At 38.4% G+C, this 16878-nt stretch overlaps 1 protein-coding gene across 16 annotated transcripts in view; it reads left to right on the forward strand.

The window, feature by feature from the left end:
• Positions 1–16878, forward strand: part of NSMCE2 (NSE2 (MMS21) homolog, SMC5-SMC6 complex SUMO ligase) — a 271125-nt gene that overhangs the window by 137653 nt on the left and 116594 nt on the right. Inside the window, exon 5 of one of the 16 annotated variants that reach the window (XM_065519596.2) lies at positions 6429–7437. The exons of the other annotated variants lie outside the window; for them this stretch is intronic. Within the exon in view, the coding sequence (XP_065375668.1) occupies positions 6429–6619 (191 nt within the window). The 3' untranslated portion in view covers positions 6620–7437. Of the gene's footprint in view, positions 1–6428; positions 7438–16878 lie in introns of those variants that run through there. 16 annotated transcript variants of the gene reach the window in all.

Consider the following 16878-nt stretch of genomic DNA (forward strand, 5'->3'; position numbering starts at 1 on the left):
CGAAGGGATTAAAGCATCTGAAGACCTTTGTTTGAGTTCCGCCACTTTAATATTGATACTTCCCAGAGATCAACCTCTTTAATGCCTATCTTTGTTCCCTGGAACAGAGTTTTTTTTCCTTTTGTGTTACAACAGAACTCTGGTCATTCCCACCATAGCACTTTTGCACACTATAGGTTGCAACCCACAGTATTTTACTTAAAAGATGCTGAAAAGGTGGATTAGAAAATACCAGTGTATATCATGCATAGGAAGAATATTATTTCATGAAATTTTTTTTCACTTAAGCATACAGTTGTATATACTGGGTTATGATAAAAAATATATTTCTTGCTGCAGGTCATAGTAAAAGAAATTTGGGAATACACTTAACTGTAGCATGGATGACATCATCAGGTAGTTAACAGTTTATGAATCTGTTCCCTCTACTATGCACCTCTTGAAAGAAGGAACCACGTTTTCTTTATCTCTTTTTAACATTTAGGACAGGTCTGCCTGGTACATGGTAGTATTCAGTATATACTGGCATACTGAATAAATAAATAAATAAATAAATAAATAAAGGAAAGCCACTTGACTGTGAACCTCGTGTTTCTTTTTCATAAATTAGAATGTCACCCACTGTATCTCACAGGATCATCTTGAACATCAGTTGAGATCATGAGCATGAAAGTGCTTTCTGTAAGCACTGTGCACATAAACAGAATTATTGTCTGGCATAGTTTTTGTTATTGTTGAGCAAATAAGCCTCAGGTGCTTTTAGAATCGTAACTCAGTATTTTAAAGATGACACATTTATTACCATACTATTAATAGTACTGTAATGTTTCTTTTTAGGTGTAGAGTTAGGAGACAATTTTGAAAAATTAGGTAAGAAGGAAATTATGACGGAAAATTTCAAACATATGTAAAGTGGGCCCAGTAGAATGTTCTGCGTACTCATCCCCACCTTCAACATTGGGCAACTCATAGCCAGTTTTGTTTCATTTCTATACTCTCACCTCCCCTTTCTTATGTTATCGTAAAGCCAAGATGTATTTATTTTCTTCTTTTTTTTTAACCTTTTCAAGTATGTAGAAATACTCTTAATATTCTTTTAAAAATCTAATTATAAGTACTAAAAAAGATAGGTTAGTAGTTGAGACTAAAGGACTGTTATGTGAATGAGTTCTTCTCTGACAGGAACTAGCAGGTAAACAGGATATTTTATTTCTCAAGATTTTCATATGATGGTGACCAACTACATTGCAAAAGAATGGTCACATTCCAGGGTTGTAACTCGTTCTGGAGACTTAGTTACGCAATTGCCAACTCTGTCATCTTCTACAGGGATGTGACCTTACAGAAAAGTAAGGAATCTGAAGCGTGGCAGATCACTTTGAAGCTTTCCCAGTTTTTGCATGTTATCATGTAATAGTACTAAAACTTTTTGTCCTCCAGCTAGGCAACATAGGCATGTAATTTAGACTTTGGGAATACTGTAAAGCTGTGATAAACCCTGCTTTAAGCTATATTCTGGGATCGTAACATGTAATTTAGAAGTCAGAATCCACTTGGAAGAAAAGAATTTTTAAAGCACAGTAAATCAGAACCATTTTTGTGATTAATTTTTATTGATCTTTTTAAATTTTTCATAATTTTATGTTCTGGTTCTTGTAAGAACAAATACAAATAATTTTAAACCCTAAAGATGTTTAATTCTGTTAAATATTTTATTTATGTAGGATTTTTATTCCTTAAAGTCACATGTGGAGTTTTTTTACTTGTAACAAGGTATTGGTAAGTTTTGCCCACTGCGATAAATTGAATATATAGTAATTTTGTATGTCTCAATTATTTTAAGGTTTTTATGCATGCTTGAATTTTTTTCCAAAATGAAATGAATGTAAATGCACTTTTGTTTTAAAATATTCCAAGACATCTTTATATTAATACAAGGAAGGTTGTGAGTTGGGGCAGGGAAAACAGATGGAGGAGATGAAACTCATGATAAGACTGTCATAACTCCCAAATATATTGTAATCACAGATCTAGGTTGGTTTGTGTCAGACACATCACCATTCCACCAGTCTCCCTTCCTGGAAACCTAGAAATCTTCACTTTTTCCACTTTCACTTTCTACATCTAATAAATAGATCTCTATTGATTATTTATTTAGAAAAATATCTGGCCGGGCACAGTGGCTCATGCCTGTAATACCAGCACTTTGGGAGCCTGAGGCAGGCGGATCACGAAGTCAGGAGATCGAGACCATCCTGGCTAACATGGTGAAACCCCGTCTCTACTAAAAAAAAATACAAAAAAATTAGTCGGGTGTGGTGGCAGGCGCCTATAGTCCCAGCTATTCGGGAGGCTGAGGCAGGAGAATGGCGTGAACCCAGGAGGCACAGCTTGCAGTGAGCCGAGATCCTGCCACTGCACTCCAGCCTGGGCGACAGAGCGAGACTCCGTCTCAAAAAAAAAAAAAATTCTCTGGGCTTTATCTTTTCCAGGTCCTTGACCAGGGTATAAGTTCTGATTTTTATCAACATTCATCTAGACTAATAGCAGTTGAGAAGAAATGAATACATACTTTTTGGCCATACCATTTTATGTACATTTAATCCTTATAGTAATCTTGTGAGTTAAGACAGTTATCTGTATTTTTCACATTGTGAAAACTAGGCAGGCCTTTTCAAATATATTACGCTGCAAAGGTATCTTCTTGCTCTGAGTCTTTCTTATTCTGTAATACATTTCATACAAGAATGCCAGGATAATCTCCCTAAAGTGTAACTTTATTATAATAATGAAACCTATAATTACTGGCAAATTACCAGGGATTTTCACATGTTTTGTCTCATTCTATACAAACTACCCCATGAGGTTTATATTATCTCATATACACCTTGTAAAATGACCTGTAATGACTTTTGTTTCCCATCAAACCAGTTATAAACTTAATATTGATGATGTGCCACATTTTCTGCAGTGGCTTTGTTATGCCCTTTCAATCATCTCTGTCGATGTAAACTTGGAGCTAGCTTTAGCCAGCTTCCTTATGGCCCTCTTCAGATACCATTTTTATTTCTTCCCTAAGGTCTACTCAAAACACAACTCTTGTTCACCTAACCCCACCCCATCCCCCGCCACCTCTGTCCTCTAATTCAAACACTGCCAGTCCTACAGAGCCCATTTCAAGTCCTGCCTTTTCCAAAAAGCTTTTCCCTGGCCAGGCGTGGTGACTCAAGCAACCTAGCACTTTGGGAGGCTGAGGCGGGCAGATCACTTGAGGCCAGGAGTTTGAGACCAGCCTGGCCAACATGGTGAAACCCCTTCTCTACTAAAGAAATTAGCGTGTTGGCACACGCCTGTAATCCCAGCTACTTGGGAGGCTGAGGCGGGGGAGTCACTTGAACCGGGAGGCAGAGGTTGCAGTGAGCCGAGATTGCACCACTGCACTCCAGCCTGAGCAACAGAGTGAGACTCTATCTCAATTAAAAAAAAAAAAAAAAAAAATCCTAAAAACTTTTCCCAAGAATTTATATCTGCCTGCATTTTTTCATCTTGATTTCCATTATCATATCTGTTTGCCCTTGAGCATGTATTTCTTAATATGTTTTCTTCCTGACTAGAAAAGTTATATATGCTTGTGGCAAAAATATTATATAGGATATTTGAAAGATGAAAAGATAACTCATCTGACCCCAATCCCAGTTTGTAGAATATGTGTCATTTTTCTGTGCATAATTAAGAATATGCATAGCCATGCATACACCCACACCTGTGCACACATGAGAGTTTATATATAGATTTATATATAGATACATAGCATTATATTTTATACACATATACCATTCTATGCCATTTGTTTTTATTTCAAAGTATATTGGAAATCTTTCCATGTCAGTGAATACAAAGAATTGTGTTTAAATATACCTCTTTATTTCCTCAAATTGTTTCATGTAAAATTGTTTTATTCATACACATCTTATCTTCCCTTGGAAAAGAAAATGGGAAGTCCTCAAGAGCAGGAATAGTTACATACTCATTCTCTTTTCCATTCCATTATTCTCTACTCTTGGTGCATTTATTGCATATTTCACTATTTTTGCTATGGGAAATAAAAGATGCTTGCCTTCTAATCCCTAAGAAGTTATGACCTAGTAGGTAAGAGTCCACATTTTTACATATAATGTTAACACAAGGAAGAAATTGAGAAGCAACACAGATTTCTATTCCTGGAAATATGGCAGTTAGGTTATTTGAACAATCTTCTTGCTGAAAAATAATTGAAACTGTTGAGTACGTATAAGAAAACATCCTCAGAGCAGCAAAGGGCTTAAAAGAGAAGGAATTAAAGGCTAAAATCTGAAGGCAAGTGAAAAATTCAGAAAGAATTGGAGAAGTGAAACTTTTTGCGCTTAACATAGAATTCAGCACAATGATTTGGAGGTGGTGAGGTCAGGGAGTTTCTGGGGTGCTCAGAAGTTTCTAGTAATAGACCTGGTGGTAGCTGTACAGGATAATTATTTTCTAAATTTAATGTATATATTTTGTGCACTTTTCTATGTACATGTTATAATTTACGACAAAGGATTAAATGTAAAAGGACAAGTTGCAAAACTATATATATATCATATGATCCCATACATGTGTATTTCTTATAAATGAGTGTGCGTGTGTGTATATTATGTAAATAGGGGTTTGTAATATATACATTTTACACAGATAATAACTATATAAATTTATGTGTATGTATATATAAATGTGTGTATGTTGGGAATGGAAATGTTTGCATGTTTGTGTTTCATATACTTAGAAAAAGACCTGGAGGTACTCACCGAACTACTCACTGAGGGCAGCTCTGAGAGACAGGAAGGGCATGGGGAAGGAGCAAGGAAGGAACTTAGACTTTTTGCTTTATACCACTGCAATTAAATTTTTTAACAATTGTCATCATTTAGTGTGTTTTAAAATCAGATTTCTGAAAAGACTTGACTAGCATCTCTGCCCACTGATAGGAAAGCACTCTCTCCACCATGCTCTATACCACTCAGTACGGTACCTTTCTTTTCTTTCTTTCTTTTTTTTTTTTGTCTGATCTTGCTCCTTTGCTAGACTCTTAAAAGGAACAAGACCTGTCTATGTTTATTTTTACATTTCTTGTACCTACTAAATATCGGTATATAGGAGAGGGTCTATAAATACTGGTGAAAACTGAATGAGTAAATGTACCTTAAGTAGAACAAAAGGCTATAGGCACCCAGCAGTTACACATTTCCTCTGAGGCTCTTGTTACATTTTTTAATCTTCTTCTGTACCTGGCACAGCAGCAAGCATAAAGTTGGCACAGTAAATGCAGGTTGATTTGAATTTAAACAACACTTTGTGGAACTGTAGGCAAATGTGGAGTTCACCATGTGGTGCCTCTCTTGATCCCAGGCAGCAGGGACATGAAATTACCCTCTGAAAAGTAAACTGAGAAGTGAACACCTAACAGATTAAGGTCAAGAGAGGCAACATAATCTTAAGAGACATAAAGATTCTTTGGGGAGTAAGGTTTTTACTATAACCTAATTGAGAGCATTGACGTAATCTTACAGACACTCACACAGTCCCCATCAGATTAGCAGTTTTTCTGTCTCTAAAACAGAGAAAACGTAAAGCTATTAATGTCATTGTTATGGTTCCTAACAAAGCACTGTCAGATCAACAACACCTGCCTGATTGAGGCAAGCATTCAGTACACGTGGTAGGTATCTAACCCCTGTGGCACTGGAATCCTACATAATTAACTTCACTTGCTCTGCTTCCACACACACCAAGCTTCCCTCTGGAAATTGCCTTCTCAAGGAGATAATTCACTATCAGGCTGATAGAGTAATTCAGTTATGCCCTATTCTTCTATTGTTCACTGTGAATTAATAAAGTCACATTCTTTTTTTCTCAACACATCAGTGTCTTGTGAGTTTTGTTAGCATGAATCTGCATTCCTGAGTCCAGTCAGTGAGACTGGGTATCAGAGTCTGCAAGGCTCATCAAGGTAAATACTACCTTGTGGCCATCTGTTGGCATGGAGTACTGGATTCCCCAGGTGATGCCCGTCTGCATCGTTGTGTGCCATGTTTCCTTTCCATTCCACACTAGAGTTCTCAGAAGTGATATGTTAAGAACTCCCTAATAATGTGCACATTCCAGTTACAGAGTACTAAGTTATATTACCCCATGACAGTTGACCTCTTCTGAGTGAATATTTTCTGATTAATTTTGCAAATTCCACACCTGTATGGATGAAGAGAATACATATTGTAGATGCTAGATCATGAAGACTTCCAACACCTCATTTCTAGTCCTGGCTTCACAGCTTCTTCTGGTCCTCATCTCGCTGTCAGTATTGATCCTGGCATCATATTCAAGTCCCCTCCTAACCCGGGTCTCTCTTGCAGCAGTGAAAACTAAAGAAGATGGAAGACACAGTGATTTCAACAAGATTAAGGATAAGAATGCAAGTAGAGCAGGCAGTGAACGAGGTTATAGAAACTTTTTATTCCATTTCCGTCTATCTGTCTTTCCTCAAAACAGTCCCAATGGCATTTCAAAGGGTTTCAAGTTCCATGTAAATTATAGACAAAAATAAAGCACAAGTTCTCTGTGACATGTTCAACTTACCTATGAATATAACGGAACTGAAACCATATTTCAATAAATTATTAACAGCAATCCCTTGCCAAGAAGGATATCAGCATAGATAACAGGGCAAACCCATTATAACTCTTAAGCGAATCCTGGAATTTTTAAAAAAATGAATGGTGTATCAAATAGGTGCACTGTTAGCTGGGACTTCATTAAACAGCATTTTTTTTCTTTTCTTTCCTGTGCCTCCCCCTTTCCCACCAGCTCCCAGCCAGAATAATTGATAACTAAATCTCACCATGAATTTATTGGGAATTTACCCACAATAGTTCTCCATTTGTTTTAAGATTTAAAATAATATATTTTTAAATAGTAGATTAAGACTTTACATAAATTTCAGATAGGATAAGTAAATACAGAACCTTGAAAAGACTTATTTTTTCCAAACATTAGTGCATATATCAAAATCATGAGGCTCCTATTCCTGTACATTATTACAGAGCTGTTCTCATATATTGATGTTTAATGATACGGGGCCAAATTGTTATTCAAATAATTGCAGATCATTCCTGATTATTTAGATTCTGATTAACCAGTCAATGACTTATTCCCTTTGAGAAAATTTCCCACCCTCTGACTTTCCTTTGATGTTAATGAGGAAGAGGGTCCAGTTTTCATCCCTATTGGCAAGGTTGGTTTCAATGACTGAGCCGCCTTAGATGTAAGATCAGTAGCTACTCTGTAGACTTTATGGTAAAGGAAGTTAGGCTAGGTTGCATCAGAACACTCAAAATCAAGCCTGTCACCATATTTGAGAAGAAACTCACAGTATTTTATATACCTTAGTGGATTTGAAACAACATCTTATGATATAAAAAATTAGCATTTTAAAAATCAGGCGGGGCACTGTGGGTCACTCCTGTAATCCCAACACTTGGGGAGGCCAAGGCAGGCAGATCACTTGAGGTCAGGATTTCAAGACCAGCCTGGCCAACATGGTAAACCCCATCTCTATTAAAACTACAAAAATTAGCTGAGCGTGGTGGTGCATGCCTGTAGTACCAGCCACTCGGGTGGCTGAGACATGAGAATCACTTTAACCCGGGAGGCAGAGGTTGCAGTGAGCCAAGATCATGCCACTGTACTCTAGCTTGGGCGACAGAGCAAGACTTCGTCTCAAAAAAAAAAAAAAAAAAAAAAAAAAAAAAATCCAACCAGGCAGTATTAAATGTTATGTGCTGATACAAAAAGTTACAAATTTAAAAAGAAAAATCATACTCATTTCCTTCAGTAAATAATTAATGAGAGGCTGAACATAATCAACAGTCATAAATCTATACCTAGAATTTTCAAAACTACCTGTATTTTTCAGAACTTACATTACATTTTCTCATTTTACCAAAGTGCATGAGATAGTATCAAGATTCCTGCTAATAGAAAAGTATATAACCTATGCCATAAATAAAGACGAAAGAGTAGAATGAGTCAGAGAAAGATGGTCACCTGAGAAGTAAGGAAGTGTGTCGCCCACTCTGATCCCTGCCCCGTCTTGCTTATTGCCGAGGCCACTGTCAGCCTTTTCTTTCTCCTTCCTACTGTTGAGGGTCAGGGTCTAAACAGAGATTCACTGGACTGAACTGAAAAGACAACTAGATTATAGAACAGGATTCTCCTGAAGTTGGGCAGCATTAGGGCAAGCTGAAGTTTGCAGTTTTTTTAGTTTTTTGTTTTTTGTTTTGAGAGTCTTGCTCTGTCTCCTAGGCTGGAGTTCAGTGGTGGATCTTGGCTCACTGCAACCTCCTCCTCCCGGGTTCAAGCAATTCTTCTGCCTCAGCCTCCCAAGTACCTGGGACTATAGGCACGTGCCACCACGCCTGGCTAATTTTTGTGTTTTTAGTAGAGATGGGGTTTCACCATATTGGCCAGGCTGGTCTTGAACTCCTGACCTCATGATCCGCCCGCCTTGGTCCCCCAAAGTGCGTGGATTACAGGCTTGAGCCACCACTCCCGGCTTGCAGTTTTCAGAATTACATTACTGTCTTCAGACACTGACATACTTTATAATGAAGCCAATCTTTCATGTACTGGCAACACAGGGACCTTGTATAAATGGCTGAGTAAGCAGAGGTAACTTTTCTCTTTCTATTCTGCCTTCTAAATTCTTTTTTTGCATCATCTGTTCTTCTTCAGTCTTCCAGCAGCCCTCTAACTCTTCTGATTTTTGTCCCTTTTTGGTAATTTTACCATAAGGCTTGACAGGATTAAGTAAATCCCTGCATGTGTGTCTGTGTCTTGTGTGTAATGGTTATTTTTTGTTTTTGTTAGTTTGTAATACACTTAGCATATTCTTGTCTGATCAAATAAACACCAACAGTAATATTTCTTAAATTTATAGAATTATTAGTTTTTGACAGCCTGAAAGTCCTCAAAAAAAAAAAAGTATGTAAACACAAAATGTTAGGAACAACTGCATGGTATTCATGGACCCCTGGTACCTATTTATGGATCCCAGCTGGGTTCAGATCCCTTTCCCATTATGTAGTTTCAAAATTATCAGCTTCCATGGTGATACAGGTTGAATGCCCCTTATCCAAAATACCTGGGACCGGAAGTGTTTTGGATTTCAGACTTTTTTGAATTTTGGAATATTGGCTTTATTCTTATGGGTTGAACATCCCTAATCTGAAAATCTGAAGTCCCAAATGCTCCAATGAGCATTTCCTTTGAGCACGAGGTCAGTCCCCAAAAAGCTTTGGATTTTATGGCATTTCAGATTTTGTATTTTTAGATTAGGGATACTCAACCTGAATTAGAAATACATATATTCATCAGATACTCCTGGAATGCTTACTGTGTGCCAGAAAATGTGCAGGGCACTGAGAGAGCGAAAAGATACTGGCCCACCCATGAAAATGTATAATGCAGTTGAGGGGAGATAGGTAATCAAATATACAATTATAATACGGTATACATTCAATAATAGTGGAAGTACATATATTTAAGAGAGCATGTCAGATGAATATTTAAGTCAGCTTTAGGGCATCAAGAAATTCTCCTTACAATTATATCTGGGTTTGTTTTTTGAAGAAGAAGGAATGCTATGTTTAAAGTCAAGAGAGTTAAGACTTATATGTCATATTGAGAAATTTCGATTTGATTTTAAAGGACCTTACTTTGAAGGTTAATAAGAATTGATCTGTAACTGAAAAAGGTAACTGTAGCATGGAGGTGGGTTGGAGGAAGCAGAGTCGGAGGTTAGGAAACTATGGTAGTAAGCCAGGTAAACAATAGTGGTGATTTTAACAAAAGTACTGATAGTGTAAGTTGAAAAGAAGTGAATGAGATGAAAATATAAGAATTGGAAATCACAGAATTTAGTAATTGAATTTATTGCTTCAACAAATATTGTTGAACTGCTATGTGTTAGGCATTCTGTTAGATATGGTGGGGAACAAGAGAGACACCCTCTCTGTCCTCAAGTCTAGTGGTGACTTCAGGGCTTTTAGCCTGGACAATTTCAGTGGATGATGGATGCCATTTACCAGAAATGGAACAGACAGGTGTCTCAGACCAAAGATCCCCACATGTGAGAACTGCTTATTTAATGCGCCTTTTGAGATTTCAAGATGTCCCTGTGATTGAGAATCACTGTGTCTAATGGAAGTGTATCTCTATATAAACAATATTTAGGGGAGGAGTTTGAGAACCACTGGTACATGTGGTAGTTGAAGCCAAGAAGTAGATATTACCCAGGAAATATATGTAGAAAGAGAGGAAAGGATGGCTGAGGACTGAACCTGGCAAACCCATGGAGAGAAAAGAAGAACCTGATGGGGAAACCAGAAAACCATAAAGAATCTAGCATATTTTCCAAGATGGAGCCAATAGAATCAAAGGGAAGAAAAGCAATATGGCAACAACAGACAGCTGCAGGGCATATTGGATGGGCTTCTGGTTCAAGGTGATGACCTGAGCATACATATGAAACACCAAACGTTCATCACCACCTCCACCATCCAACTCCAATTGTATCACCTCTGAAGTGTCCAAATGAATTTAGTAGGAAAAAGTCTTTATCACTGCAGACCACCAGGAAAAGGTGCCATGCAAACGCCTAGCTTAACAAAACTTGTTTCCAGCAAGAACTGTTAGCTTACCGTTCATCCCATGCTAAGGAGGACCCTACCTGGAAAGTAAACAGAGGGGCCTCTGACCAGTGCTCACAAATATCCTTCAGCTTACAACAGCAGGAGCTGGAGACCTGGGTGAACTGCAGCGTAGTTGTGGAAGAGGAGCGGGGACATATTTTGAAATGTCTGGAGCCTCTGGTAATTACATAGGTACTAGAGAAGAGATTCCCCCACTCACAGCACAAACACATACCCATGTGATGGCTCAGAATTCTCACATGGTTTACTCTCAGCAAAGTCAGGCTAACTGCAGAACAGACAGTGCCTGTGGGTCACAGTGATAGACAAGGAGAGTCATCTAAGCTGCACTTTTTTTCTTTTGCTAGAACCTAAAAGTTTTTATGAAAAACCCACATTTTTGATAGAACACTCGCAATTCTCAATATTGGTTACATGTAGACTATCTGGGTAAGCAATGTGGAAAAAATCACCAGACATGGAAATGTCTGTGCCAGAAACTGTGCAGGGCAATGAGATAGAGTGAAAAAGACACTGGCTCACCCCTGAAAAGGTACAATGCAGTTGAGGCAACAGGCAATGAAATACGCAATTATAATACAGAATACATTGAATAATAGTAGAAGTACATATACTTAAGAGAGCATGTCAGACGAGTATTTAAGTCAGCTTTAGGGCATCAAGAAATTCTCCTTAAGTGACAAGATTGTTTGTTCTCTGAAGAAGCAGTGCTATGTTTAAAGTCGAGAGAGTTACAGACTTATGTGTCCTATCGAGAAATTTGGATTTGATTTTAAAGGACCTTAAGTTGAAAGATGTTCCAAAAGGGAAGATTCAAAAGAAGACTGTGAGCAACCATAGCAAATGGGCTCCTTTGAAGCAACCTTGCAAAAATAATAATTTTTTTAAAAAACCTCTAAATTTCTAATGTGTATTGTCATTGGAAATTGAGGAGTGATTGTGTTGATAAAATCGAGAATCATATCTCAATAAAATTGTTATTAAACAGAAAGTAATGACGATTCACTTTTAAACATACTCTCACAAAATTATTACATTTTAAAGAACTATAAGCAGGCCGGGCGCGGTGGCTCAAGCCTGTAATCCCGGCACTTTGGGAGGCCGAGACGGGCGGATCACAAGGTCAGGAGATCGAGACCATCCTGGCTAACATGGTGAAACCCCGTCTCTACTAAAAATACAAAAAAACTAGCCGGGCGAGGTGGCGGGTGCCTGTAGTCCCAGCTACTCGGGAGGCTGAGGCAGGAGAATGGCGTAAACCCGGGAGGCGGAGCTTGCAGTGAGCTGAGATCCGGCCACTGCACTCCAGCCTGGGCGACAGAGCGAGACTCCGTCTCAAAAAAAAAATAAATAAATAAATAAAGAACTATAAGCATCCAGATGTGTGAGAGTCGGGTAAGGTGGAGTGAGGGAAGAGATGGTTATCTCAAAGGAAAGAGAATTACTTTGTATCCAGTTACCTAATAGTCCCGCATGCTAAAAATAATGGAGCATCCATCACCTTAGGCATTAGAGGGGAAAAGGCTGTTGCTCAAATTTTACAGCTTACTGAGGCATCTTTTCGTCAAAGAGCAACAGCAAGATCATCTTTGACACTGAAAGACTCACAACATATCCCACTTCTGTATAAATCCCCTGAAAAGCAAAATTTATAAAGGCAAGGTGGAGCCACACAAGTAATTAATCAGAATAAAGAACTCAAGAAAGGGAAGATATTATAAGAGTAATTTTTTTAAGTAGCATAGAATTAATTGTGACTAGCAGTTGTTAACATAGTGGTGAGCCATAAAGCTAATGATAAATGATTCCTCAAAAAAGAATAATGTAACAGACTAATAGCAGGGATCTGCAATTATAGAATGTTTCTCAACAATTAGGCAGGAGGAAGACAAAAGAGTCCAAGGAGAGTAAAAAATAGCTGTTTTATAATCAGCATTGATAAAAAAAAAGTACAGGATAAAGAAAGTTCACCTGTAATCCCAGCACTTTGGGGGGCCGAGACGGGCAGATCACGAGGTCAGGAGATCAAGACCAGCCTGGCTAACACAGTGAAACCCCCGTCTCTACCAAAAAAAAAATACAAAAAACTAGCCGGGCAAGGTGGCGGGCGCCTATAGCCCCAGCTACTCGGGAGGCTGAGGCAGGAGAATGGCGTAGACCCGGGAGGCGGAGCTTGCAGTGAGCTGAGATCTGGCCACTGCACTCCAGCCTGGGTGACAGAGCAAGACTCCATCTCAAAAAAAAAAAAAAAGAAAGAAAGAAAGTTCAAAGTTAAGCACTAGCAGAGTAAAAATAGGATGAATAACTTCCTAAGTTACTCGTTCTCTTCATTAAAGAGAGGAGGGGAAAAAACTTCTTAATCAATATGGCTAAGGGGAGAGGGAACTTCTTAATCTATATGGCTAAGGGAGGCGGGGAGAAACCATTCTGGAAGCACAAAAAACAAACCATAGCTTTAAATTAAAACCAAACATTTATTACCATGCAGTGACTACCCTGTGTTGTTAAAAGACAAGGATTCAAATTGGCTTTTAAAAAAAATTCAACAACTATGTGGTCCAAAGGTACATCTTTAAAAATATAATAATAGAGAAGTTGAAAACATATACCAGACAACAAACTAAAAAATTTGGGGTGCTACTGTTGAATTACAGGCAAAAGTATTATACTGTGCAACTTTATTATTTTTTGCTGTTAAAAATTCAGTAAACACTGGCAAAGCAATCCTCATAAAACTTTCATCCTATCAGAACACATTTGGAAGTACAAGGATTGGAAGAAACACAACTGCTGTTGCAATTTGGACTTTCTTTTCAGAGTAAATGAACATTCGCACACAAAAGATATAGAGGAGTGACTGCTCAAAGCTGAAATTAACAACTACACATTGTACTTTGCATGCTACAGAAAGTAATTTACAAGGTCAATTAAATATTTATAAGATTTATACTGGCCACAAAGAGAATTTTAAGGGATTTTAAACATTGAAATTGGCCAAGCGCTGTGGCTCACACCTGTAATCCCAACCCTTCGGGAGGCCAAGGCAGCAGATCACCTGATGTCAGGAGTTCAAGACCAGCCTGACCAACATGGTGAAGCCCCATCTCTACTAAAAATACAAAAAATTAGCCTGGCATGGTGGCGGGCACCTGTAAGCCCAGCTACTCGGGAGGCTGAGGCAGGAGAATCACTTGAACCTGGAAGGCAGAGGTTGCAGTGAGCCGATATTGCACCACTGCACTCCAGCCTGGGTGACAGAGCAAGACTCCATCTCAAAGAAAATATGAAATTAGGAATAAAAGGAGGTATATAACCATAGATGTGTTGGGAATTTTTTTTAATATATTTGAAAAGTAATATTTTTAACTCTGTGACAATTCAATTTTAACTCTGTGACAATTCAATCCGCAAAATGAATCTTTCCTTTCCTTTCCTTTTCCCTCCCTCCCCTCCCCTCCCCTCGCCTCCCCTCCCCTCCCTTCCCTTTCCTTTTTTTTTTTTTTTTGAGACAGAGTCTCGCTCTGTCACCCAGGCTAGAGTGCAGTGGTGCAATCTCAGCTCACTGCAACCTCTGCCTCCCAGGTTCAAGCGATTCTCCTGCCTCAGCCTCCTGAGTAGCTGGGATTACAGGCGTGCATCACCATACCCGGCTAATTTTTGTATTTTTAGTAGAAATGGGGTTTCACTATGTTGGTCTGGCTGGTCTCAAACTCCTGACCTCATGATCCACCCGCCTCGGCCTCCCAAAGTGCTGGGATTACAGGTGTGAGCCACTGCGCCTGGCCCCAAAAATGTTTTCTTAAATGACCAAAATGAGCCTCAAATGGCTAACAACTATAAATGACATTGACAAAAACAGAATTTAAAGAAATACTTCTCCTTCCCCCGAAATGCAAATTCCAGACATATTTATTATCACTCAATTCTGTCAAACTTTGAAGGAACACAAATGTCCTATGTTATCTGATCTATCTCAAAGCATGGAAACGTCTTGTGAAACTTTGCATTTTATTTTATGAAGCTAGGATATCTATGACCAAATTATTTTTTTCCTCATCTTTATTGAGGTATGATTGAAAAATAAAAACGTTATGTACAAGTCTATAGCTTAATGTTTCTATATAGATATGAATTATGAAATAGTCCCCACAATCAAGGTAATTAACATATCTGACACCGCATAATTACCATTTTCCTTTTTTTCTTTTTCTCGTGTGGTTAAAATACTTAAGATCAGCATTCTTAAGTATTTCAAACAAGTCTCAAGTATACAATACAATATTGTTAACTATAGTCACATTGCTTTACTATGAATAAATTCTGTATTTTTTTTTTTTCTTAAAATATTAAGAGGCCTGGCACGGTGACTCACACCTCTAATTCTAGCACTTTGAGAGACTGAGTGGGGCGGGATTGCTTGAGTCCAGGAGTTAGAGACCAGCCTGGGCAACATGGCGAAACCCTGTCTCCAAAAAATAACAAAAAAATTATCTGGGAGTAATGTCGTGTGCCTGTAGTCCCAGCTACTCAGAAGGCTGAGGTGGGAAGGTTACCTGAGCCCAGGAGGTCAAGGCTGCAGGGAGCCGTGTTCATGCCACAGCACTCGAGCATAGGCGACAGAGTGAGACATTGCCTTCAAAAAAAAAAAAGAACACTTCTACTAAAACCACGTGTAGGAAATCTTAAGTCAAATAGCAAATATTAATAAAATCTGGCAGAATATTGAAAGATTCCTAAATGTGACCAGCTAAGATTTGGCTCACACCTGTAATCCCAGCACTTTGGGAGGCCGACGCTGGTGGATTACCTGAGGACAGCAGTTCGAGACCAGCCTGGCCAACACGGTGAAACCCCTACTCTACTGAAAATACAAAAATTAGCTGGGTGTGGTGGCAGGCGCCTGTAATCTCAGCTACTCAGGAGGCTGAGGCAGGAGAATCACTTGAACCCAGAAGGCAGAGGTTGTAGTGAGCTGAGATCGCATCGTTGTACTCCCGCTGGGCAACAAGAGCAAAATTCTGTCTCAAAAAAACAAAGATGTGTCACACTAATGTAGCATTTGTTCATCATTAGAAAAATCCATAAAATGGTAATCACATTAAGAGATCAAGAGGAAAGCCATTTTCAGTCATTACTACTAAGACAAGCTGTAATATTACCTCCAGGTGCTAGTGAACAAGCAATGAACTAAAGTGACCACTTTCCTTGTGAAACTTAAGATCCAATGGGAGAATGACAGTAAACAGACAACTATTATAATAGGTGCATGGAAGATTTTGGTGTATGTTAGATTTTCAAATCTGTGGAGAAAAGTTGGCTCATTCAATAAAAAAATTTTGAAACCATTGATTAATGTCTTAATAACTATATGTTAAATCTAAAAATTATACTTTAGACTTAAATATGTTACAAATGAATTGAAGATTTTAACATTAAAAATTGAAACCAAACTGTGAAAAGAAACAGTCTGGAGTATTTATATTACCTTATGTTTTGTTTGACCTTTTCAGTCAGGTCAGAAGGAAGCATGCTTGGGAAGATTTATGAGCTGAAGGATAATATTGCCCTACTTCTGAGACAATAAAGACAAAAGCAATTGCTTCAAACTTACAAGCATTCAGCAAAGCATAACATTGTTGCAAGATGTATTATATTTGAAGATTTTACAAAGAACTGAAACTGCAAGGGGCAAAATTAATATCATTAGGCCAAGGCAGGCAGATCACTTGAGGTCAGCAGTTCAAGATCAATCTGGCCAACATGATGAAACCACATCTCTACTAAAAATACAAAAATTAGCTGGTCATGGTGGTGCATGCCTGTAGTCCCAGCTACTCAGGAGGCTGAGGCAGGAGAATTGCCTGAACCAGGGAGGCGGAGGTTGCAGTGAGCTGAGATCACACCACTTCACTCCAGACTGGGCGACAGAGCGAGACTCCATCTCAAAAAAAAAGTCAACATCATTCCTTGATACATTAAGTTTTTTCAGAGAAAGTCCAGCTGTACTAATGAGACTCACTAACATTTTTCAAATGTATTCTATGTATTGCTTCATGTAGTACTTAAGACAGTCATTGGAAGTATGCAGATAGGG

Source organism: Macaca fascicularis, chromosome 8 (genome assembly GCF_037993035.2).
Source record: "Macaca fascicularis isolate 582-1 chromosome 8, T2T-MFA8v1.1".
Classification (NCBI taxonomy): domain Eukaryota; kingdom Metazoa; phylum Chordata; class Mammalia; order Primates; family Cercopithecidae; genus Macaca; species Macaca fascicularis.